The sequence below is a fragment of the Tupaia chinensis genome, unplaced genomic scaffold, assembly GCF_000334495.1.
Source record: "Tupaia chinensis unplaced genomic scaffold, TupChi_1.0 Scaffold000350_1, whole genome shotgun sequence".
In the NCBI taxonomy this organism is placed as follows: Eukaryota; Metazoa; Chordata; class Mammalia; order Scandentia; family Tupaiidae; genus Tupaia; species Tupaia belangeri.
In genome coordinates this window covers 5,563,825-5,590,107 of record NW_006159844.1, presented here as the reverse complement: position 1 = coordinate 5,590,107, position 26,283 = coordinate 5,563,825, and the positions used below count along the sequence as shown (strand labels likewise).

At 40.5% G+C, this 26,283-nt stretch overlaps 1 protein-coding gene across 1 annotated transcript; it reads left to right on the top strand.

Moving 5' to 3' along the window:
- The first annotated feature begins 56 nt into the window (after positions 1–56).
- On the top strand, positions 57–26,257 carry FAM177A1 (family with sequence similarity 177 member A1). Its single transcript, XM_027773401.1, has 6 exons — positions 57–254; positions 4,860–4,866; positions 13,517–13,690; positions 19,263–19,329; positions 21,183–21,280; positions 25,548–26,257. Exons 1-6 carry the CDS (start codon positions 103–105, stop codon positions 25,752–25,754), a joined length of 705 nt encoding a protein of 234 aa, XP_027629202.1. The 5' UTR covers positions 57–102; the 3' UTR covers positions 25,755–26,257.
- Positions 26,258–26,283: the final 26 nt, after the last annotated feature.

Genomic DNA, 26,283 nt, shown 5'->3' with positions numbered 1-26,283 from the left:
GTCGCTCACTGTGACTCGGCCGAGCGCGGCGCGAGGCGGGCGCTGCGGTGAGTCCACTTCCCGACCCCCGCGCTGCGCCAGCGCCTGGGAGGGAGGCGGAGGATGGAAGTGGGTTTATCGGCCATTACCCTCTGTCTCGCCAGCAGCCCTGCGGTGGCGACCACGATGGACCCGGAGCCGGTGGGCCGAGCGGAAGGAGAAGCAGTCGCAGCCCCGGGGGGGGCGGGCGCCGCGTCGGGGAATCGGCGCGGCAGGTAGGCGCGGCCGCGTGCAGAGGCCAGGAGAGCTTCCCTTCCCTTCCTCGGTGTCCACGGGCAGTCCTTTTGGCCTGCCTGGCCAGGAGCCCTCGAGCAGGCCGCCGGCCGGACGTGGGTTTCGGGCTTCCTCCTTACCCGGCCCCTGGCGCTGCTCCGAGAAATTTTTTGGGGGAAGGCCGGCCGTCTCCGCCCAGCCTGGGCGCCCCTCACTCACCCACCCCTTCACTGGCAGCGCTGCAGACCCTGGGCCCGCGTCGGGTTCCGGAGCGATGTTTCAGCTTCTTGCCTGCGAGCGACAGAAGGAAGGCTAGTCCGGGAAAGGCTGTCCTTAGAGCAGCTCGCAGCCTGGTGACGGCGGCGTCAACACTCAGACCCGTGTAGTGCTGGCGCCTGCCTTGGCATCTGCCCTTCGTTAGCGAATAGCAGCTGTATGCTTGCAGACCCTGGGCCCGCGTCGGGTTCCGGAGCGATGTTTCAGCTTCTTGCCTGCGAGCGACAGAAGGAAGGCTAGTCCGGGAAAGGCTGTCCTTAGAGCAGCTCGCAGCCTGGTGACGGCGGCGTCAACACTCAGACCCGTGTAGTGCTGGCGCCTGCCTTGGCATCTGCCCTTCGTTAGCGAATAGCAGCTGTATGCTAAGCGTTCTGGTGCTTTATTGAATTCACTGTGCCCTATGACAACCCCACGAGGTGGGTGTTACCCTCTTTTACCGAGGCGGTAACTGAGGCCCAGAGCTGCGCGGTCCAACGCGAACTGCATCGCAAATGTAATGGAAATTTTTCCAGTACCCACATTAAAAAGGTGAAAAGAAAGCTATTATATCAGTTTTAATATTTCACTTTACTGAATTTATCAAAAAACATTTTAACAGAATTAATGTGAATGTTATTAATGAGGTATTTTACATTCTCCTTTGAGTCTTTCCTGAATCTTTTAAATCCTATTTGTTTTTTACTCTTTAGAGCGTGTATTGGTTTCCACAGGCCACATTTTTCTTTCTTTCTTTCTTTCTTTCTTTCTTTCTTTTTTTGGCTGTAGGGCATGGGCACTCACCAGAGAGAGACTAGGGAATATGAGAAATCAGCCCCCTCCCCAGGGGGGTGGGGGGGTGAGGTGGGGTGGGGGTGGGGGAGATGACCAGGCCCATAGTCCCTTTTCCTCTTGGGATTTCTTGCATGCATGCACTTACATCCCGTGTGACTTTCAAGCTGCTGGGTCCTGTGGGCCCTGTGGGATCCAGTACCTCTTGCTCCAGGCCACCTGCTGGCTCATGACTGGCCACATTTTAAGTGCACTTTAGACACATGTGAGTGGTAGTTGCTGTAGAGGACAACAGAGATTTAGGGAGTTAGGTAAAGTTTGGAGATGTTTTTTGTTTTGGACTTGGCAGTCAAAATTAGTTTAGGGTCTCCTACCAAAGTAAAACTAATTGCTTTAACATAAATCTCCTTGGGAGTAAATAATTTCAGCTGTTAAAACCCCGAGTTGCTCATGTGTAGAAATCTTCCCATCCTCCATGAAAATGAAGCCTTGGAGGCTGGCTGGTGGTATGGTGGTTAAGGGCACTGGACTCTCACATGGCTGACTGCTGTTTGAGTCCCAGACCTGGTGGCTTGCTTTCTCACTTTCTCCCTCTCTCTCTGTCCCTCTCTGGTCAAATCTAAATAATGTTAAATAAAATAATTTTTTTAAAAAGAAAAAAATGAAGACTTCTGTAGCTTCATGTTTTACCTAAATGTTGATAAGACATTTCCCCTAAAAAACTATGCTGTGACCATGGCTCTTACAGTATGAGAGGTAGTCTGAGTTAAAAACTTTTCCACATACTAGTCTCTACATGAAATTTCTTTCTTTTTTTTCTCCTATATAAAAAGAAGAGGATAATATGCAAGAAGGAATTCAGGAGAACACCACTAATTGATTAGAGAGCTACTTCTGATTTTCAGTTGACTTGAGACCAGCTACTGACTGACAGATACACTTGAAACTTTCAAGTCCTCAGTGCTTGGTGTGCTTTTCCATTCCCCTTTTTTGGGGGAGGTACTAGAATTGTTTTTATCACTACTTCAGCTTCAAATCTCTCTAGTAGCAAAGTAAACATGCATGTACTTATGTACCAGGTATCTGTGTTTGTTTTGGTTTAGTGGTATTTTTTTGTGTCCTTAATTTAAAAATAATAAATATAATATTGTGACCAGCAGATGGCGTAATGGCTATGTTGCTGGACTCCCATGTAGTCGCCCGCAGTTTGAGGCCTGGACCCGGTGGCTTAAACTCATGCCAGGCGCATGTGTGTGTGTCCAAGATCCCAAGAGAAGAATGGAGGAAAAGGAATTGTGGCGTGGCCATTCCCCCTGGGAGTGATTTCTCGCTTTCTGTCTCTCTGTCTCTCTCTGTCTTTCTGGTGAGCGTACGCACCCTGTGGCAAAAGCCTCTCCTAAATAAATGAATGAATGAATGAGTGAATGAATAAATAAAATTCTTAAACAATAGAGGGCTGTAGAGCAAAAGTAAAAACTTGCAGGAAGTAATAGTATCACTCAGCCCTTGAGTCTTCATTCCTCCAAATAATTATTACATTTCTGGTGTAATGTCTCCAGGATTTTCTATGCATACATTATCTTTTTTTTTTTTTTTTTTTTTTTGGTGAGGTTTTTGATATAGGGCCCAGGTGCTCGCCGGACCGAGAGAGAGAGAGAGAGAGACAGAGAGACAGAAAGTGAGAAATCACCCCCCCGGGGGGATGGCCACACCACAATCCCTTCTCCATTCTCCTCTCAGGATCTTGGGCATGCATGCACACGCTCCCAGTGTGTTTTAAGCCACCGGGTCTGGGACTTGAACCGCGGTAGACTACATGGGAGTCCAGCAACATAGCCATTATGCTAACTGCTGGTCCCAATACAGTATCTTTTCTTTCCTGTTAAACACAAATGAGTTTATGAAATATGAACTGTTTTTTATTTGCACTTTTTGCTTTCTTGTTGACATACCTGAAGCAGAAACTTGTATGAAAATTCCAGATCTATGTCCATGAATTTGAGCACAGTAAAAAGGAAGAGGCTAGGGGATATGTGGAAATCTGGAGGGAGGTAGAGGCTGCCATCCTTTATGCCTTCCCAAGTTTGTCAGAGCTGAGAAACTCCAACTGTCCTGAAGGGAAGGGAGTAATTATGAGATTGGAGATTGGGCTATATTTAGAATTAGTCTCTAACCATGCCATTCAGTACCTTTTACGACATTGTAGCCAGCAACTTCTTCTCAGAGTAGACTTAACCAGAAACTTAGCCTCAATTTTATTGAAGGAATTAAAAGGTCAGCATTACCTGGGGGGTGATTTTTCACTTTCCATTTCACTGTCTCTGTCTGTCTTCTACAGTGACCACAGATGCCCTAAGGCAAAAACCTCTTTAAAAAAAAAAAAAGTCAATGTTATTCATTTATTTAGCTCCTCTGTTACCAATGCTTACTTTCTCCCAGAAACTGCTGGGATACAGCAGTCCCTACCACCATGTTGCTGTCTCCCTAGTTGGGAAAGGTGACTAAAGAAATTCCAAGTGTAGTAAGTATTTACGGAAGTTCTGGGTGCTACAAGAGTATACAAGAGTATAAAAACAGGTAATTAAAAACAGGTCCTGAGAAACAAGCAGATTTATAGTGCAGTTAACCATAAAATGGAGTAAAATGTTACTGACGTTGCATCTTTTTTTTTTTTTTTTCAATTTTATTTAGGAGAGATTTTTGCCGTAGGCATGTGTGCTCGCCAGAGAGACAGAAAGTGAGAAATCACCCCTCCTTCCCTGGGAAGATGACCACACCACAATCCCTTCTTCTCCATTTTCTTTTCAGGATTTTGGGCATGCATGCACGCATACACGCACATGCACCTGATGCGAGTTTTAAGTCACAGGGTCCAGGACTTGAACTGCGATCGACCATGTGGCAGTCCAGCGACAACTATTACACCATCTGCTGGACCCGTTAAGAAAGAATCTGTTTAATTGGCAGTGAAAAGTTTCTTACTTATGGGTTTATTGATTGTAAAAATCAAACATTTTGGAAAATTCAAAGAGTCATTTTTGTTTATAATTATTGGAAATTTTGTACCAAATTATTTTCTGATTGGTTTTACCTGTGAGTGCCTCGCTTCACTGCCTCCTACCTCATTACATGTCATAAAGTGTCTTGCACAGTTTTCTTTTTTTTTTAAGAATTATTTTATTCAACTTTATTTATTATGATTATTTTATTTAATTTGACCCGAGAGGGAGAGAATGAGAGTGGGAGAGAAGAAAAGTGAGAAAGCAAGCTGCTAGGTCCAGGACTTGAATCATGATCAATCATGTGGGAGTCCAGTGTCTTTAACTACCATGCCACCTGCTGGCCCCTTTCACAGTGTTTTTTGTTTGTTTGTTTGTGGGATTTTTTTTGTTTGTTTTGTTTTGAGAGGCTTTTGCTATAGGGCTCATGCCCTTGCAAGAAAGAGAGAGACAGAAGGCAAGAAATCACTCCTCAGGGGGGATAGATACGCTTCAGTCTCTTCTCCTCCATTCTCCTCTCAGGATCTTGGGCATGCACGCACACGTACGCGGTGTGAGTTTAAGCCGCTGGGTCCGGGACTCAAACTGTAGTTGACTACATGGGAGTCCAGCGACATAGCCATTATGCCAACTTCTGGTCCCATCTTTCACAGTTTTCTTCTTTTTAAAGAATTATTTTATTTTACTTTATTTATTTTAACTTGATGAGAGAGAGAGAGAGAGAGAGAGGGAAAGTGAGAAAGAAGCTACCAGGTCCAGGACTTGAACTGCAATTCGCCATGTGGGAGTCCAGCACTCTTAACCACCACACCACCTGTGGCCCCTCACAGTTTTCTTAATTTCCCAATCTTGTTTTTTTTCTAGAGAGATGTGCACACTCACCAGAGAGACAGAAAGTGAGAAATCACACACCCCTACCAGGGTATATTGCCATGCCACAATCCATTCTCCTGCATTTTCCTCTCAGAACCTTGGGCAAATGCAGACAACCCAACCTGGTGTGAGTTTTAAGCCACCGGGTTCAGGACCTGAACTGCGGTCAACTACGTGGGAGTCCAGTGAGGTAACCATTATATCATCTGCTGGTCCCCCAATTTTGTTTCCTGATGACAGACTACAGCCTAAGGGCCAGATCCAAATAGTCCATTTATGTACGATTTTCTAAAAATTTACTTATTTATTTAACTTTTTTGGTAATGATTATTTTATAAAGAATTATTTTAACTTTATTTATTTATTTAAATTTGACCAGAAAGAGACAGAGTGAGAGTCAGAGAGAGAGAAAGTAAGAAGGCAAGCTGCTAGGTCTGAGACTCAAACTGCAGTTGGCCATGTGAGAGTCCAGTGTCCTTAGCCACCATACCACCTGCTGGCCCCATTATTATTATTATTTTAATTGACCAGAGGGAAAAAAAGAGAGAGAGAGAGAGAGAGAGGCGGGGGAAATGAGAAAGCAAGCTGCCAGACTTGGGACTGGAATCGTGGTCAGCCATATGGGAGTCCAGTGCCTTAACTACCATGCCATCTGCTGGCCCCTTATGTACAGTTTCATTACAACACATCTATACCTATTTATCATGTAGTTTTCATACAAGTGGCTTTTTCCTTGTAGCTTTTGCAAAGTTTAGGTGACAGAGACTGTATGGTTCACAAAACCTATTTGGCTGTTAGAAGAAAAGTTTATTGACCCCTGCTTAAGATGATAAACCTGAAGGACCTCAGTTTAAGTCCTGGACCTGGAAGCTTGAAACTCACACCAGGGTGAGTGTGCATGCGTGCCCAAGATCCCAAGAGGGGAATGGAGGAGAAGGGATTGTAGCATGGCCATCCCCCCCGGGGGGTGATTTCTCACTTTTTGTCTCTCTGTCTCTCCAGCAAGCACATGCACCTTTTGGCAAAAAATCTCTCTCAAAAAAAACCAATGAAGATAAATGTGAAATTTGAGTTTTATTATATCAAAAATTAATATTGGGGCTGGCATGTGGCATAGTTAAGGATGCTGGACTCCGACATGGCCAATTGTGATTGGAGTCTTAGACCTGGTGGCTTACTTTCTCTCTCTCTCTCTCTCTCCCTCTCCCTCCCTCCCTCTCTCTCCCTCTCCTTCTCTCTCACTCCCTCTTTGGTTAAATTAAAATAAATAAATAAAGCTAAATAAAATAATTCTTTAAAAAAAATGAATGTCAAACCTTTAAAAGGAAGGCCTTAAATAAAGGTCTCCTTAATACAAATCTTTATATGAAATGTGATGATTGGAACAAATTGCCATTTTAAATTAAGTATTATATGTAGAGAATATTATTCATAGTTTTGTTTATACTTATCTAACTTTGGTATTGGAATGAAAAACATGAACTATGTCTCAGTCTTTCCCTTTGTAGATTTTTTTGTTTGGAGAGATTTTTGCTTTAGGGTGTGTGTGCTTGCCAGAGAGACAGAGACAGACAGAGAGACAGAAAGCGAGAAATCACTCCCCAGGGGGGATGGCCACGCCACAATCCCTTCTCCATTCTCCTCTCGGGATCTTGAGCACGCACGCACATGCACCCAGCATGAGTTTAAGCCACTGTGTCCGGGACTCGAACCGTGGTTGACTACATGGGAGTCCAGCGACATAGCCATTATGCTAATTGCTGGTCCCACCCTTTGTAGATGTTTAAAAAATCTTTTAGGATAAATATAAGAAGAGTCAGAATTAGTGGAGACTTTATACTAGTTAAGTCTCAGCAGAATGTTTCGAATTGGTAAAGTTGTCTAAGGATAAAGTAGTTGAGCCAATGAGAGACATTCCTTCTTCTTTGCCTGTGTCTTTAGAAAGGAAAAATTAAGCCAATGAGAGATTGCCAGAGGGAGCAGCAAGAAGCTGCATCTGTTCTAATGGGGGTGGAGTGGGGTAAATCAGGTGGTATCCTGTGAGAGATTCAGGCTCCATATGAGCTAGGACTTTTGTGTTGGCATTAGATATTTCCAGTTAATGTGATGACTGGAGATCTAATCAAGCTCTATGGGCTTTCCTTTGCATTGGAAATTACGGGATCCAAGAAGCAAATCCATGATCCAAAAGGAAATATTACTGTCAGGACCACCATAAGCCAAATTTTATCTCATAGAGAAATGTGAGATTAGGTAGGAATGACTGTAGGTGCCCAGGGACTGGAAAGGTCGGGTGGAGAAGAGTGGATAAAAGAAAGGTGGCTTGGGTGAACAATTGGGTCATCAGAAAAGTCATGCATTTTTGCATAGAAAAACACACATGACTTTCCCGATGATATTATTTTGAATTTGGAAAATGGTAGTATGAGATGAAATTGGTATTTCCCTATGAGAGAAATTTGGGTGGGCCAGCAGGTGGCATGATGGTTAAGGCACTGGACACTCCCACATGGCCAACCACACTGTTCAGGTCCCAGACCTGGTGGCTTGCTTTCTCACTTTCCTTCTCACTGTGTGTCTGTCTTCCTCTGGTCAAATTAAAATAAATAAATAAATTATTAAATAAAATAAATGAATAAATAAAATTAAACAATTCTTTAAAAAATAGAAATTTGGTTGTAATTGGAATTCCATGTGGGATCAGCAGATGGAGTAATAGTTATGTAACTGGACTCCCGCATAGTCAGTCATAGTTCAAGTCCTGGACTCTGTGACTCAAAACTCACACCAGGGTGTGTGTGTGTGTGTGTGTGTGTGTGTGTGTGCCCAAAATCCCAAGAGGAAAATGCAGGAGAAGGAATTGAGCTGTGGCCATTTTCCCTGGTGGTGATTTCTTTTTTTCTGTCTCTCTGGTGAGCACATGTGCTCTATAGCACGAGTCTCTCTCTTAAAAAAAATTCTGAGACCCCAGAAAAACTCAAACAGAAACCATTTAAATCTGAGGTGTGTCCTGCTGTGTTCGGGGACCAAGGTGACTAAATCTCTGCTCTAAACCCCATCTACCAGACCCCAAAAAGACTCAGGTAGAGTAACCTCTGTCCTCTCTCTGTCTCTCTCAATTTTTTTTCTGTTTAAAAAATTTTAAGTTTAATTTTATTAAACTTAATTTATTTATTTAAAATTTGATCAGAGAGGGACAGAGTGAAAGCGAGAGAGAGAGAAAGTGAGAAAGCAAGCTGCCACAGTCAGCCATGTGGGCATTCAGTTTCCTTAACCACTACACCACCTGCTGGCCCCTCTTTTTTTTTTTTTTTTTTTAATTTTTAAAATACTTCTCACCTCTGACCTCTCCTTTCACTTGCTGATTTCAGAAGCCATTTAAATCTGAGGTGTGTCCTGACGTGTATGCACTGCACGTTTTTCATTTTTTGCTTTTAAAAATTTTTTTTTCCTTTTTTGGTTGTTTCTATCTTGTTTTTAACCCCTTTATTTTCTTTTTGTTTTCCTTTTTTTTAACCTTACTTTCTCTGCTGTTCAGCCTCCACAGACTGAGTGTCTAGACAGGCCTGAGTGCACAGTAGCCAAGCATCTGAATACTTTTAGGGTCATAGAAATCCTCAACTCTTACTGAATCTGCTACCTGAAGGAAGAAACTCCTCTTTATAAACCTGAACTCAAAATCTCTGTGAATACCACGTTACAAAACATAGTAGAGGAGCAAAATTGTCACAGAAATACCTTTTAGTAAAGGGAGGCACATGATCTTATAGTTCCAGAAACCTCTAAGCAATCAGCCAAAAGTGAATACACCACCAAATGACTAAAATTCAGAGAAGAGAGACTGCGGAGTGAGCAGCAGGGAGAAGTACGGAGATGCAAAGAGAGAACAGCTCATCTCTTCCACATGCCTCTGAACTTAGTTGAAACCCTGCAGCTCAGCCCAGGTGCACCTATTCCTTAGAAACTGTGAGGCCTTTGTAATGCCAGTTCCAAAGTCAAGAGCACAGGTTGCTTGGTGAGCATCAGAGAAATGGAATTGCAGAGAGATTGTGGATGGCTTCCTCCCACACAGCTCTGAACGCTCAAATTAATTCCAAGAAATTAGGAAGAAATTTATAAACCATCAGATGACCAGAAACGCCTGCAGAGGCATAAGAAATATGAGAAACTAAGAAAATATCTCTCACTCAAGAGCAAAGAACAACTCATCATCCACAGACAGTATAATAGAACACATGGAAATGTCTGATAAAGAATTCTTAGTATTTGGGATCAGTAGTTAGTGTAATGGCTATGTTGCTGGACTCCCATGTAGTCGACCATGGTTTGAGTCCTGGACCCAGTGGCTTAAACTCACACTGGGCTCGTGTGTGTGCGTGCCCAAGATCCTGAGAGGAGAATATAAGAGAAGGGATTGCAGCATGGCCATCCCCCCTGGGGGGTGATTTCTCACTTTCTGTCTCTCTGACTCTGTCTGTCTGTCTGGTGAGCACATGCGCCCTATAGCAAAAACCTCTCCAAAAAATAAAAAAGAATTCTTAGTATTACAGTGACTAAATGAGATGCGAGAGATGAGAGACAAATTCCAGGAGGTGAGGAAGTTCTTTCACAATTTGAAAAAAGAAATATCCTCCATAAAAAAAGAATCAAACAGCTGTTAGACATGAAGGCTATAATACAGAAAATCAAAACCTTGCTTAAAAGTATTAAAAGGATATTAGACCATGTAGAAGATTGAATTTCAGATGTTGAATATGAAACCTCTGACCTAGAAAAATCACCAAAAAGACTGAGAAAATAACCCAAAATATGAGTAAAATATATGAGAAATACTGAATACCATTAAGTACCCAAACATCCGGATAATTAGTATCCCAGAAGTTGAAGAAACTAATAAGGGCATTGATAATCTATTCCATGAAATCCTAGAAGAAAATTTTCCAAACCTAGAGAGGCATTCACATTTCCAGACCCAGGAAATACAAAGGACCCCTAATAGATTCAGCTCAACGACTCAAGAAGATCTCCAAGGCACATCATAGCCAGATTAGCCAAATCCACAGACAAGAAGAGATACTAGAATTGGCAAGAGAGAAATCAGGTAACGTAGAAAAGATTATCTCATTAGGCTAATAGCAGACCTCTCCTTGGAAACAATGTGAGCAAGGAAAGAATGGGGAAAAACATTCAAATTATTAAGTGAAAAACAATTTCAACCAAGAATACTATGTCCGACAAGATTAACCTTCATATGGGAGAAAAGATAAAAACATTTCAGATAAACAAAACCTGAAAGAATTTACCAATATCAGATCAGCTCTTCAAGAAGTTCTGAAGGGATGGGACCAGCAGGTGGCATAGTGGTTAAGGTGCTGGACATTCCCACATGGTCAGCTGTGGTTGGAGTCCTGAACCTGGTAGCTTGCTTTCTCACTCCCCCCCACCCCCGTCTCTATATATCTTTCTGGTCAAATTAAAATAAATGAATAAATAAAATTAAGTAAATAACTTTAAAAAAAAAGTTCTGAAGGGAGTGTTTTACCAGGAAAACTAAAGACACAGAGAAATAAGAGAACAAAAAGCAACAAAGAAAACGACCAACTTAATGCTAGGGACAAGTCCGGAAATATCAATAATAATGTTGAATGTTAACTTCTAGGATTTAAACAGAAAGATTAGACCACAGTAACACTGCAAATTCAACAGAAGAGAGATTAATTACATGAGACTGAACTGGTGAAATAGAATTTTATGACTTGACTGAAACATTACTGATTTTTTTTACTATGCTTTGTTTTCCTGAGGATTTTGCTTTCTTTTGAGCTGTTGATAGGCTCAGCAATTTGTTAAATGGTTTTTGTCTGTTTTTTGAAATTGAAACATAAACTTTTCTCCCTTCCTGACCCTCTGGAATTAGAAAATACTTGTGAATATTCTTAATTTTGTGGCAGAAATGGTATTTACATAAGCTCAATGATATCTGTTGCCTTGCATCAGAAATTGGAAATACTCATTATTGCCAGGGTTTTGACTGGAATGTCATATCCAAAGATAAGACCAGAAAACTATGGAACTAAGGTAGATCTCACGAAAGCCAACAGAAACTCTTGGAAAGGTTGACTGGCAGTATAAAAACGTGTGAGAGAGGATTAGAGAAGCCATATGAAAGAATTTGTACCATAAAATAACCTGGACTTTTCCAGCCCAGCATTGTAATCTGTAGAGATTGCAAAAGAGCAGCCACAACCAGAGGATTACCTTAAGGAAAACTTTGAAGGTAGACAAAGAGACTGATCTTTGCTAGCAGATGGTAAACCACAGAATACTTGGTAGGCAGAGCTGAATTGGGACGGTGTGAATTACGTGCTGGGTGTGTACTTTTCAACAGTTTGAATAGTTGACATGACATTTTCTCAAAAATAGTTTAAAACCATATTGTCTCTGTTGTTATAGAATCACAAACAAAATTATAACAAATACTTTGAAAGTTATCTTTAAATTTTTTTTTTTTGAATTTTGAAAGTTGTTTATTAACTGTCAAGATCTGTGGAGTATGAGCAAAAATTTTTTGACATGTAAAGTAAATGTGAGAAAATGTAAAAAAAAATTTTTTAAAGAAATAAATAATTCCATACACTACTATAGTTTAAAAATTCATAAAGAATTTTTAATATCAGAAAATTTTGTTGTCACCTATATATTATTGACTAAAATATCTGGAAGTTCAGCAGAACACTGATGGTCTGCTTTCCAGAGCTGGTTTACAAATAGGTTTCATTTGGCCTATATAGTGCTTTAAAGTTTTTTTTTTTTTTCCCAATGTAAATGTCTTTAGTTGGAGCATATATTCTCCAAATAGTCTACAATTTGTTATAAAGCTTCATTTATTTTTATTACGGGCTTGGCCCTGTAAGACATTGAAAATAAGACTCCTGGCAGGTGACATCGACGTTAAGGTGGTAGATTCCCCCATGTCTGACTATGCAGTTTGAGTCCCAGACCTGGTGATTGGAAAATCATGCTGGGTGCATGTGTTTACATGACCAAGATCCCAAGAGAAGAATGTAGGAGAATGTATTGTGCTGTGGCCATTCCCTTGGGGGGTGTTTTTTTTTCACTTTTCCTACCTGTCTCTGGCAAGTGTACATGCCCTATAGCAAAAGAAAAAAAAAAAAAAAGACTTCAGAGAATAAGAAACATTCACAGTTAAACTGAAATACTTTTATTTTTCTCGTAATAGCTAAGTTCAACTCTATATACTGGAAATATCCCTGATGTAAGCTATTGAGTTATTGGAAAAGTCATGCATATTTTCCTGTTTTTCCATGCAAAGATGTGTCATGACTTTTCTAACAACCCAATATTATTTTAATTTTATGTATGTAATATATATTTATGTGTATATACAGAATTTTCTTTTGCTACTATACATTAATCATCTCATACTTTTCAAAATGATTGATAATCGTCATGTCTTCATGTTTATGTATCATTGGGATTACTATGACTTTAAGTGTGGTGCTTGATTTATTAGCTGTTGACTGGAGGTTTGATTGGTTAAGTCCTAGGTAAGGTCTTTAAAAAGTGTGCATTATTAAAAACTGTGGGGCTGGCCTGTGGTCTGGTGGGTAAGAGAGCCAGGTCCCCCACATGGCTGACTGACTGATTTATAGCCCAGTCCCTGTGACTTGAAAAACATGCTGGGTATGTGCGCATGTATGCCCAAATCCTGACTAATACAGAAATGGATGACATAGGATTGTGGCATGGCCACATCTCCTTGAGGTGTGATTTTTCCCTTTCCTTATGTCTCTCTCTCTGGAGATTGCAAGTGCACTCTGGCAGTTTAAAAAAAAACTGCATGGATTTTACAATTTTTTAAAGAATTATTTTATTTAACTTTCTTTCTTTATTTAAATCTTACCAAAGAGAGAGCGGGGGCGGGGGGTGGGGAAGAAAGTAAGAAAGTCTGGGACTTGAATCGCTGTTGGCCATGTAGGAGTCTAGTGCCCTTAACCACTACGCCACCTGCTGGCTGCTGGATTTTACATTTTTTTGCATCAAAATAAACTTTGACTTTATTTTTTTTTTACAAAATTTTCCATGAAAAATAAGAGTTCTCTTATACATTTTTAACCTCAGTGAATGTACAGATATTTGCTTTGTTACTTATTAAGCTATATAAATGCAATACTCTTGTGTGTATGATCTGTTTTTTAAAAATCTGTTCAATGATTGCATTATGTTTCTTTATTCCCTAAAATAAAGCAACCACAAATTTTTATGTGTAATGAAAGAAAATTAATCTCACTTGAAACTCTCATTTTCTTAATTTATTCTTAATGTAGGTAAGTAATGAAAGAGGCTTTGAAAATGTAGAACTGGGAATCATAGGAAAAAAGAAGAAAGTCCCCAGGAGAGTTATCCACTTTGTTAGTGGTGAAACGATGGAAGAATATAGCACAGATGAAGATGAAGTTGATGGCCTGGAGAAGAAAGATGTTTTACCTACTATTGATCCGGTAGGTTTTGTTTTAATTTGTTTCCTACAAATAGAAAAAAGAGACCTTTTGGGATTTAACTCATCTATATTCTGATTACAAAATTATGCATTATTATTTTGGTAGGAAATAGTATTTTTCCTAGTTTGTGTTTCAGTGTAAAGTTGACAGCATGTGCAGTTTTCTTTAAGGCACATCTGACTACGTTGAGTGCTTTGAATTAAATTTGAATCCTTTTGAATTAAGGACCATATAATGAAGAGAATTTCTATTCAAACCTTAGGAGTTGTCAGTTCTTTATTATACTACCTAAAGTTTTGATTAGAACACAGACATATATGAGTTGTTTGTGTGCCTCACCAGCTATTGGGTGGTTGGGAAAGTCATGACTTATTCTCCCATGTTTTTCTATGCAAAAATGAGTTGTGACTTTCCTGACAACACAGGAAATTTAGGAATTTCTAAATTATACAAGATATGACAATAAAATTGTGACAAACTATACTTCTAATAAAAGGAATATTACTCTTCGAAGTAGTTATTTTGAGAGTCCAGTCGATCACATATTTACTGACTTTCTAATAGGTATTGTTTTAGGTGCTGGTTGATACAGCAGTAGGCAGTATATACTTCTGCCCCTATATGCTAATGGAAAGGCAAAAAATAAACAGCCATAGACTATGATTACCAGGCTATGAAAAGTACTATGAAGAAAATAAAGCATAGTAACAGGGTAGAGAATTATTACTTTATATTTGACTTTAAAAATGTTATTACTGGGGAGCCAGCAGGTGGCGTGGTGGTTAAGGGTGCTGGACTCCCACATGGACAGCCAGGGTTTTTGAGTCCTGCACCTTGTGGCTTACTTTCTCACTTTTCCTCTCTCTCTCTCTCTCTCTCTCTCTCTGTCCCTCTCTGGTCAAACTGAAAGAAAGAAAAGAAAGAGAGAAAGAGAAAAAGAAAGAGGAAGAGAAGGAGGGAGGAATTAAAAAAAATTCTTAAAAAAAATGATAATACTGGGCCAACGGGTGGCATGAGGGTTAGGGCACTGGATCCCATGTGGTCAAATGTGTGGTCTCAGATCCAGATTCAGCAGCTTGAAAATAACACCAGACGTGTGTGCATGCATGACCAAAATTCTGAGAGGAGACCGAAGGAAAAGGGATTGTGGCATAACCATCCCCCTGAGGAGGTGATTTCTCACTTTCCCTCTCTCTGTCTTCTGTGAGTGCATGCACCTCATTGCAAAAACCTAGACCTCCAGTCTCCTCTCAATATTTTTGGCAGACATGCACATACATCTGTTGTGAATTTCAAGCTACCAGGTCTGAGACTTGAACTGTGGTTGGCCACGTGGGAGTCCAGCACCTCAACCACCCCGCCACCTGCCAACCCCAATAGCAGTTCTTGATAAGAAAGGAAAAGATGGTTATTTAATTTTTGGAGAGAAAAAATTATTTTGAGGTTTAATGCAGTGAATAAAAGGTCATGAAGACCGAAGACCTTGTCCCAATTTTGCTATTACTGGGATGGTGGTGGAGGTAGTGATGCTGACAGTGGTGGCAGGGTTCCAGTGTGAACTCTTGAACCACCTGTCTTTTTTATTCCATAAAGTCCGTATCCAGACAAAAGGACCTATAAAATCATTTTGTATGATTGTGTGGGCTAGTGATAAATTTTATTCAGTAATCTTTATTTAGTTCCCCAGTTCTAGGAAAGGTTCAGTTCTTTGGTAGTCATATCCTCTTTTTTTTTTTTTTTGGAGAGGTTTTTGCTATAGGGCGTGTATGCTCACCAGACAGACAGAGAGAGACAGAGAGACAGAAAGTGAAAAATCACCCCTCAGGGGGGATGGTCACACCGCAATCCCTTCTCCTCCATTCTCCTCTCGGGATCTTGGGCACGCAGGCACATGCGCCTGGCGTGAGTTTAAGCCGCCGGGTCCAGGACTCGAACTGCGATCGACTACGTGGGAGTCCAGTGACATAGCCATTACGCCAACTGCTGGCCCTGTCATATCCTTTTTTTAAAAGAATCTTGTTTTAAGATTTATTTTAAATTTTTATTTACTATCATTATTCTTCAATTTTGACCAGAGAGAGACAGACAGAAAGGAAGAGTGAGAAAGCAAGCCTCAAGGTCCAGGACTTGAACTGTGGTCGACCACATGGGAGTCCAGCACCTCAACCACCATGCTACCTGCTGGCCCCAGGTAGTCATACCCTTAACATTAGCAGTTATTCTCTCTGAAAACAACCTCAAGATAATGGGTCCACTGAGAAATAATATGTGTATTTTCTTCAAAGAACACCTATACTCTTTCTAAGTGGTTTCCTGGCCCTCTCATTTATTATGCATCATAGAAATTGGCACCATTTCTTATGCTTCTGCCACTATCCCATTTGCTCTAAACCATAAACTCAGAGCATCTTAATAGTCCCTAAAGTAACCCTAGTCCTACATAAGAAATCATCCTTCTATGAATATATTAGATGTAGTAGATTTGATCTAGAGAGTCAGTAATATACAGTATATCTTTGCATCTATTTATTTTCTTGTACATTCATTCTTTTTTTTTGAGAGGTTTTTGCTATAGGGCGCATGCACTCGTCGGAAAGACAGAGAGAGACAGAAAGTGAGAAATCACCCTCCAGGGGGGGATGACCACGCCGCAATCCCTTCTCCTCCATTCTTTTCTCGGGATCTTGGTCACACACGCATACACGCCCAGAGTGAGTTTAAGCCACCGGGTCCAGGACTTGAACCATGGAGTGGGAGTCCAGCGACATAGCCATTACGCTAACTGCTGGTCCCAACATTCGTTCCTGAGTAGAGACAAAGGAGTGAACTTACTTCTATGTCTTCAGGCACACCATCACAAAAATAGGCATACCTGCTTTTCATAGCAAAAATGTGTTATATATTTTCTTCTGCTTTCTCCCATCTAGTCAGTCTTAATAGTATTATTGTTCTGCCTTTTAAATGCCCGTATGCACGTTAATGTATCTTAGCTAGGATACTTGTGGTCAAGATTCTCTCTTCCCTTCCTTGGAAGCAATATTAAAACACTTATTAATGTGCTTGATTGGGCTGCCCAGTTGTGTGATGGTTAAGGTGGCTGGATCCCATGTGGTTAACTGCAGTTCAAGTTCGAGACCCATGAAAAACATGCTGGGTGTGTGTGCATGCCTAAAATCCTGAAAGAGTGAAATGGAGAAGAGATTACAGTGTGACCATCCTCTGTTGGGGAGGAGTGCTTCTCACTCGCTCTCTTTTTCTTTCTTTCTTGTAAGCACATGTGCCCTCTGGCATAATTTTTTTAAAAAAGAAAAAAAAATGTATTTGATTGATTATAGGCTCTATATTATAGATTTTATTAAATAAAAATGGTGGTATGATGAAGCATGCCTGTATTACCAGTTTCATCCTCGGGGGCAAACTATCATCTGTTTTACATGCTTCACAAAAGAAAGGGACCAGCAGTTAGCATAATGGCTATGTTGCTGAACTCCCATGTAGTTGACTGCGGTTCAAGTCCCAGACCCGATGGCTTAAACACTCCGGGCGCATGTGCGTGCGTGCCCAAGATCCCTAGAAGAGAATGGAGGAGAAGGGACTGTGGCGTGGCCATCCTCCCATTTCTCGCTTTCTTTCTCTCTGTCTCTGTCTCTCCAGCAAGCACACGCATCCTATAGCAAGAAACTCTTAAAAAAAAAAAAAAAAGAAAGAAATGAATTTAATTTTAAATTATTTAGATATCCTCCATGTCCTATAAAATGCAGAGGAAAAGGAGTTCTGTGTGCAAACTAGAAAAATCAAGGAAAGTTTCACTGAGCAGATGGAATGCTGGCCATTAATGAGAAAAGAAGTTCGTCCAAGTCAAAGAAATTATATGAGTTCTGACACTATCTGTGGAATAATAAAAACATATACAAAGAAAGAATATTTATGAGGGAAATAAGATTGACTAGCTGTGGTGAAGGTCCATCAGAAGGCATGGAAAGCAAGCAGATTTCAATGTGACACACAAAACAGGTTTCCTGAGAGATGTGCAGTGGATGTGTAGAATTACCGAACCAGGATTAACTGTGCAGGTATGCATTCTGCCGATGGTCCTAGCCTGCCAAATATACACTGAGCTTATTTTGGGTTATATGCTGTGGCTCTTTTTAATCCTTAAAGATACAAAAAAGTTATCTTGTCACTTATTTGCCCCTTATTTTCTCATAATAAGAACTCATTTGAACTGGACCCAGAGCCTAATAGCTAAGGGAAGCGAGATCTCATGTGGCTGAAGGCGGTCCAAGGACTGGGTGCAGTGGCTTGAAAACATGCCAGGCATTTGTGTGTCTGTGCCCCCAAATCCCACCAGAATGGAGAATGAAGGATTGTACCCCCTTGAGGGGTGCTTTCTTCTTCACCCCTCTGGCAATTAAAAAAACAAAACAAAACTTATTTGATATAGCCTTACTTATCCTGCTTAATTTTTTTGAACCTTAATTTACCCACAAAACGTTAAGTGTGTCAGACTCATGATTCCTTAAGGCCCTTTGTATTCATTGCACATACTCTCTGGTGGTGTGCTTAGGAACAGTGAAGATGAGAAAGCAGCAAAACAGGAGAAAGAGGGCCAGCAGTGATATGGTTGTTGAGGCTGCTGAATTCCACACAGTTTACTGCACAGTTCAAGTTCTGAATTTGGTGGCTTGAAAAATACTCCATGAGGACTAGGAGATGGTGTAATGGTTATGTCACTGGACTTCATATAGTGAACTGCAGTTTGAGTCCCAACCCAGCAGCTTAAAACTCACAGCGGGTGTATATGAGTGTGTGCCCAAAATTCCAAGAGAAGAATAGGAGAGAAAGGACTGAGGTGTGGCCATCCCCCCCTGGGGAACGAGTTCTTGCTTTCTCTCTGTCCCTCTCTCTTTCCAGCGAGAACATGTGCCCTATCACAAAAATCTCTCTACAAAACAAAAACAAGGGGCCAGCAAGTGGCATGGTGGTTAAGGTGCTAGACTCTGACATGGTTGACCATGGTTCGAGTCCCAGACCTGGCAGCTTGCTTTCTCACTTTCCATCTCTCTCTCTCTCTGGTCAAATGAAAAGATAATAATAAATAAAATTAATAATTCTTCAAAAAACAGAAAAACACTTCGTGTGTGCGTGCACGTGCATGCCCAAATCCTGAGTAGTGAATGGAAGATTGCTGTGTGGCATTCCTCTTTCACTTGCTCTCTGCTATTTCTGGTGAGCACAAGTGTCCTATAGCACATTAAAAAAAAAAAAAGACAGGAGAAAGAAAGATCCAAGATTATTAATTTGAAAATAATTCAGACTGTGATTTACCAACTCCTTTTCAGTAGCATCATTCTTTTTTTCTTCCCCCATAGGCTTAAGGTAGTGGTAGTTATATGAGTTAGTTTAACAATGTTACGGAGTTCTCTCTCAAAGAATAATATTTTTTATTGGATTGAAGTGTTTGTATTACTCCTGCAGAATATGTGCCTATCATGTAGTTTGTACTTCATTCTGGCCCCATACATAAAATGAGTTTAGGTGTGAGTATTGCTAACCTGACATTTTGTTGCAGACAAAACTTACCTGGGGCCCCTACTTATGGTTCTATATGCTTCGGGCTGCCACATCAACCCTCTCAGGTATTGCATTTTTGTTTGAATATTGTATATGCTCTAAGAATGGGAGATTTGCCAAATGGCATGTTTCCAAAATGAAGGAGAAACAATAGGGAGTTGATAACTTTGTCCTGAGTAGCTAGCTAGCTTTGGAAAATATTAACCTAACTTGTACTTGAATTAAAACATTCTCCAGCTTTCAGTTGTGTTTTTTAAAAAATGAAAAATGGCTTTATTAATTTAGATATGATTTAAATGTTCTCAAACCCTTTCTATTAGCAACTATTTTCTTTTTTGTCGTTTGATTTCCTACTGGTATTCTCATTCTGTCTCACTGCTTAGTCTGTAGTTATAGTTCATTTATATTGTTATTTCCTTTCTTACACTGACATATAACTAAGCAATACTTGAAGGAAATGAATTATCAACTTATGACTTAATCATGCTAACTTTAAATACAGCTTTTAATTCATAAAGTTTTTTTTTTCCAATTTTTTTTTCTTTAGGTTTCTGCCATAGGGTGTGTATGCTCGCCGTAGAGACAGACAGACAGACAGGGAAAAGTGAGAAATCATTCCCGAGAGGAGGATGGCCATGTCTCAATTCCTTCTCCTCCACTTTCCTCTCAGGATTTTGGGCACGTGTGCACATGTACCCATGTGATTAACAAACCACTAGGTCTAGGACTCAAACTGCAGGCAGCCATGTGGGAGTCCAGTGCCTTAACTACCATACCACCTGCTGGGCCCTTCTTCTAACTTTTAACTTACAGCTTTTTTTTTTTTGAGAGGTTTTTGCTATAAGGGCACATGTGCTCGCTAGAAAGACAGAGAGAGACAGAGAGACAGAAAGCGAGAAATCCCCCCCCAGGGGGGATGGTCAGGCCGCAATCCCTTCTCCTCCATTCTCCTCTCGGGATCTTGGGCACGCACGCACACGCGCCCGGCGTGAGTTTTAAGCCACCGGGTCCGGGACACGAACCGCGGTCGACTACATGGGAGTCCAGCGACATAGCCATTACGCTAACTGCTGGTTCCCCCTTCTTCTAACTTTTAACTTACAGCTTTTTTTTTTTTGAGAGGTTTTTGCTATAAGGGCACATGTGCTCGCTAGAAAGACAAAGAGAGACATAGAGACAGAAAGCGAGAAATCACTCCCCAGAGGGGATGGCCACACTGCAATCCCTGCTCCTCCATTCTCCTCTCGGGATCTTGGGCATGCCCGCACACGTGCCCAAAGTGAGTTTAACCCACCAGGTCCAGGACAAGAACCACAGTCGACTACATGGGAGTCCAGCGACATAGCCATTACGCCAACTCCTGGTCCCTTACAGCTTTTTATCGCTTTTGCTTTTATAGTGGCTAATTATGAATAGTAATAGATTTAACATAATTTACTGAGCACTCATCAGATATTAGACAATCTGATGTAATGGAAGAACATAGACTTTAGATTCAAACCTAGATTTGGAATTTGAATCTGTCAGGTTGGGTGAGTTGTTTAACCTCTCTAAACCTTTCGTAGTCTCTAGCACTCAGTGCATTATAGTACATGACCATTCTCCCCAGCCCAGTCATCTCTCAGTCCTCAAAGCTCATTGCATTACCTGGTGATAAGTGTTACAATAGAGATATATGAAAAGACTGTTACTGGAAATCCTAAAGGAGCCATTAGTGCATCTTTTAGAAATCAGGGAAGATATGTACAAAGAGAATACTGGGTTTTTATAATCTCCATGCCAATAGGCTTAGCTTTTTAGGTTTCTTGAGGGCAGCAGTGTAGCTGTTCTATTTTCCTGCATTGTTTTACATGTAGAAAGAAAGTGCTCAAGAAATGTTTATAGAATTGTATGAGTCTTTTAACTTTTGTATCTTTAGTGTGTGACTTTCTTGGAGAGAAGATTGCATCTGTTTTGGGCATCAGCACCCCAAAATACCAATATGCCATTGATGAGTATTACCGGATGAAGAAGGAGGTATGTGTCTTTTTTACATTTTCTTGGTTTAGTCTGGGTTGCATAATGAGCCTAAGTATATTCTTGCTGCCCAAAGATAACATCTTTATCCTGGGCATTTTATTCAAGTCATTAATTTATCAAATTAAATAAACATTTTAGAGTTCTTCTAAACTGGAATTTCCCTGTCATCTCTATGTAAAACTAAATTAGTTTTGGTAGTGTTATTGAGGTACTTTATATGCATTATTTAACCTTCACACATCTCTCTTTGGAGTATTATTCTAATTTTAAGATTAAAAAACAAGACCCAGTCTCTGTACTTAGGGTACATAGACCAGATATAGTTGGAATGGATTTGATGCACAGAAAATTGTAAGTACTAGAAATGTTTATGTGCCAGTTATTAAGGTATAAAGATATGAGGGCAGTTCTATCTGCAGAAGTAGTGAGGCCTTGAGGTGCTGGCGAAATGAATTTAGCTTTAAAGAATGATAACGATCTGGAGTTTCAAGAGCATGGGTTCAGGAGCCAAAAAGTCTAAATTCAAAACCTAGCTCTGCTACTATTTGATGTGTGACCTTGGGTGAGATACTTAACCTCCATCTTTTTTTTTTTTAATTGCCAGAAGGTGTGTGCACCAGAGAGCAACAGAGAGAAAGCACCTCCCAATGGGCATTGTCATGCTACAGTCCTTTTTTCTCCATTCCTCTTTCCTTTTAGGATCTTGGACATGTGCCTGGTGTGGTTCTTAAGCCACTGGTCTGGAAGTCAAACCATGGTCAACCATGTGGGATACAGTTCCTTCCTTTTTTTTTTTTTTTAAGATAGGATCTTGGAACTAGCAGATGGCATAATGGTTGAGTCACTAGACTCCCATGTAGTCAACTGTGGTTCAGGTCCTGGACCTGGTGGCTTAAACCTCACACTGGGTGCCTGTGTATATGTGCCCAAGATCCTGAGGGGAGAATGGAGAAGGGATTGCAATGTGGCTATCCCCCCTGGGGGATGATTACTTGCTTTCTGTCTTATCTCTCTGGCAAGCGCATGCATCCTATAGCATTAAAAAAAAAAAAAAAAGATCTCAGGGACCAGCAGATGTTGTGGTGGTTTGGGTGTTGGCCTCCTACATGGCCAAACAGTTTGAGTCCCAGACCTGACAGCTTGTTTTCTCACTTTCCCACTCTTTCTTTCTCTGGTAAATTGAAAAATAATAATGAATAAAAATTAAATAACTCTTAAAAAAATAAAGGTAGGATCTCACCATATGATGGTCCTCTTGCCTCAGCCTCCCAGCTAGGACTATAAGCATGTACCATCACTCCCATCGTTTTTTTTTTTTTAGACAAGATCTTGCTGTCTAGGATAGCCTTGGGTTGTGAGACTCTTGCTTCCACCTTTATGAGTTACTGGGATTATAGGCCATGCCAAAGGGCCCAGCCTTTTAGGTTGGAGCAGGAGTCAAATCATCAAATCCAGGCATCCCATGTGATACAAGCCATGGAGTGAGGTCTTAGCAGTGAATGCTACCACAGCTAGGCCAGTTTTCTCATCTTTAACTTTTCTATTTTTAAATTTTATTCTATTCATGACAGTGTGAGTGCACGTGCATAAGCAAGCAAGTGAGAAGCAGCTTCAGGCGGGTCTTATCATGCCATGATCCCCTTTTTCTTAGCCCTCTAGCTCATCAGGATCATGCACACACACACATGCACTGGCATGTTTCCAAGCCTACCTTGGGATCCAAACCTATGGTCGGCCATGTGGCTTCCAGCACTGCAACTCTATTTGCTAGACTGTGCCATCAGGCTGGGCCAAGTGTTGTTATCTTTATAATGAAGACTTCAATATCCATGTGCAGGGTTGCCCTACAATTAGAGTTGATATATATAATATTTAGGGCTGGCTTATAGTAAAGTGGTTAAGTGCTGTGTGGAGGGAGCTAGAGTTCACATGGCTGATTATGGTTCAAATCCTTGACTCCAGTGGTTTTAAAAACTTGCTGGGTCTGTGTGCATATGTACCCAGGATCCTTAAGGGATGAAGAAATGGAGGAAAAAGAATTGCAGGGTGATTAGATCCCATTGTAAGGTGCTTTCTCTCTCTTGTGTGTGCCCTCTGACATTAAAAAATGATAAGGATTGGGACCAACAGGTGGCATGGTGAAGGCTGTGGACACTACCACATGGCCTATCACAGTTCGAGTCCCAGACTTGGTGGCTCGCTCTCGCTCGCTCTCGCTCTCTCTCTCTCTGTGTCTTTCTGGCCAAATTAAAAAATAACTAACTAAATGAAAGAATGAATAGATTTTAACAAATAGGTACCAGCAGTAAGTGTAATAGCTATGTCGCTGGACTCCCATGTAGTCAACCGTAGTTCGAGTCCCGGACCTGGTGGCTTAAACTCATGCCTGGCACGTGTGCATGTGTGCCCAAGATCCCAAGAGGAGAATGGAGGAGAAGGGATTGTGGTGTGGCCATCCCCTCTCGGGGGGTGATTTCTCGCTTTCTGTCTCTCTGTCTTTCTGGTTAGCACACGTGCTCTATAGCAAAAACCTCTCCAAAAAAAAAATAATTTTTTTAAAAATAAATGAGAAGGACAAAAAAACTGGACCAGCCTGTGGTGTGGTGGTTAAGGTGGCTGGATCCCACATGGTCAACAGTGATTTGAGCCCCAGACCTGGCAGCTTGAGAAACATATCATGTGTTTGTGCCCAAAATCCTAAAGAAGAAATTGAGATGTGACCATTTCCCTGGGGAAGGAAAGGTGTACATTCTCACTTTACCTATGTCTCTCTTTGGCTAGTGCATGTACCTTCTGGCAAATTAAAAAAAAATATGTAGAATGCTTGAACACCACCTAGTGTTCATTGGCAAGTACATAATATTAGAATCTTTTATTCTCTTTTTTTAAAAGAATTATTTGTTTTATTTATTCATTAATTTATTTAAATTTGACCAGAGAAAATCAGACACATAGAGAGAAGGAAAGTGAGAAAGCAAGCCACCAGGTCCGGGACTCGAACCATTGTCGGCCATGTGGGGATGTTCAGTGCCTTAACCACCATGCCACCTGCTGGCCCCTAGAATCTTTTTCTTTTTGAGAGCAGCAGTTCAGGGAAAACTAGGGCATAAATGAACGAAGATACATTGTTTTAGAGGAAATGGCAAGAATAATAATTTATTGTCACTTGATCATAGGATACAATGGAGGAGTGGCTAGAGATGTCAGCTGACTTTATATTTGTTGTGTGGTTTCAAATGTGTCTTATGAAAAAAATGAATACTTTTAACACTACAAGCGTTGTTTAGAGCCTCATTACCTCATCAAGACAATGGTGATAGCCTCCTAAATGGTCTCTCTTGTTAATTTCTGCGCAAACTGCAGAGTAATCCTCCTAAGAGGTTACTTATTCTGTACTGACACCCTTACCCATACTGCAGAGTAGTGTTTGAAGGTTGGTAGTCATTTCATTCTGTTGTGGGACAGAAACTAGAATTTGTCTGTCTAGTCATGCTACCTCCTCCATTAATTTAGTAGTTCTAGAACTAGAAATTCACTTTTTCTGAATGTTTGTAACACTTATTTTTTTTGCTGCCTTAATACTGTTGGGTCATTGAAAAACTCATGATGTATTTTTCTATACAAAAACGTGTTATAACTTTTCTGAATAACCAATATTTTCACAAGTCCTAACTTCTCTACTAGATTGTAAACTTGAGAGCAAGGACTACCTCATATGTATATTACATATTTAAAGGAAAACTAACAATGTTACATCATGTGTATGAACTGGCCTATTCAACTGAACAGGCTGACACGCTAATTTAAAGTGATACAGTATTACCTAACTTTTTGTTTAGGCTTAATCTGAGAGAAATATAGCCCATATCAAAGTTTGTTCAGGTCTCATCTAAGCTAAGTTGTGCTGGATCATGTTTTAAGACTACCTTCACCTTTCTTAAAATATTTTACAACAGTCATTTATTTTGGGAAGAGTTAGGGAAGGGGAGGTATGTCTTAATAAACGATCTAACTGAATTGGTATGACACTAAAGTTATGGTTTAAATAAAAAAAATCTGGGCATCTTGGTGCATGCTTATAATCCAAGCTACTCTGGAGGCTGAGGTAAGGGGGTCATGAGTTCAAAGCCAACCTGGGCAACACAGCAAGGTCCTGTCTCCAAAACAAACAATGACAAGACCTAAGAAGTCCACAGTAGGTAAGAAAATACTATTCCTTTGGATGTTTATATTTCAACTATTCTTGACATTTCCCTTTTATTAGGAAGAAGAAGAAGAAGAAGAGAATAGGATGTCTGAAGAAGCGGAAAGACAGTTCCAACAGAATAAGCTGCAGGCTGATTCCCTTGTTCAGACAGATCAACCTGAAACAGTGGTTTCCACTTCATTTGTGAATCTCAACTTTGAAATGGAGGGAGAAAGTGAAATAATTATGGAAAACAAACAAAACCTAGTCTCTGTCCCACCATAGAATGAAATGACTGCCAACCTTCAAACCCTATGGTGTTTTTTAATAACAGGAACTTTCACATTCTTCACTCAGTGGAAATAATAGTTATTTATATTTTAAGTTATTAAATTATCTGGGAAGGAAAAATATTTCATTTGTAGGCTATATCTAGCAAAAGCCAGATCTGAAATTTGAATATCTGTAATATGCTTTGTGTATCAAATCAGTGCTTTGGTTTTGAAATGATCTTTAAAAGTTGAGATTCTAGAACCTTAATTGCCAGTTAAGAAGAGTTAAACTGTCAATCTTATCCATTATTTGTACATTTGCTTTAAAAAAACAAAACAAAACAGAAAGGTGATTTGCTGATGAAGGCTAACTGGAACTGTTAACCTGGATTAAAATGAAGATTTTTCCCCCTAGACTTTCTCATGCTATGCCTTGCATTTATATATCTAACCATTAATTTCACATTAAAGGTGGTTCAGAGTGTAATAAAAGGAGCAAGATGGAAGCACTTTGAATTTTCTTTCATTGGGAATAAGTTTAT

Bases quoted from the DNA above. Each gene is read 5' to 3' on its own strand.
- FAM177A1 (XM_027773401.1), top strand. From the start codon at position 103: ATGGAAGTGGGTTTATCGGCCATTACCCTCTGTCTCGCCAGCAGCCCT. The intron at 13,691-19,262 runs GTAGGTTTTGTT...ATTTTGTTGCAG, and splicing joins TTTTACCTACTATTGATCCG to ACAAAACTTACCTGGGGCCC. The intron at 21,281-25,547 runs GTATGTGTCTTT...CCCTTTTATTAG, and splicing joins ATTACCGGATGAAGAAGGAG to GAAGAAGAAGAAGAAGAAGA.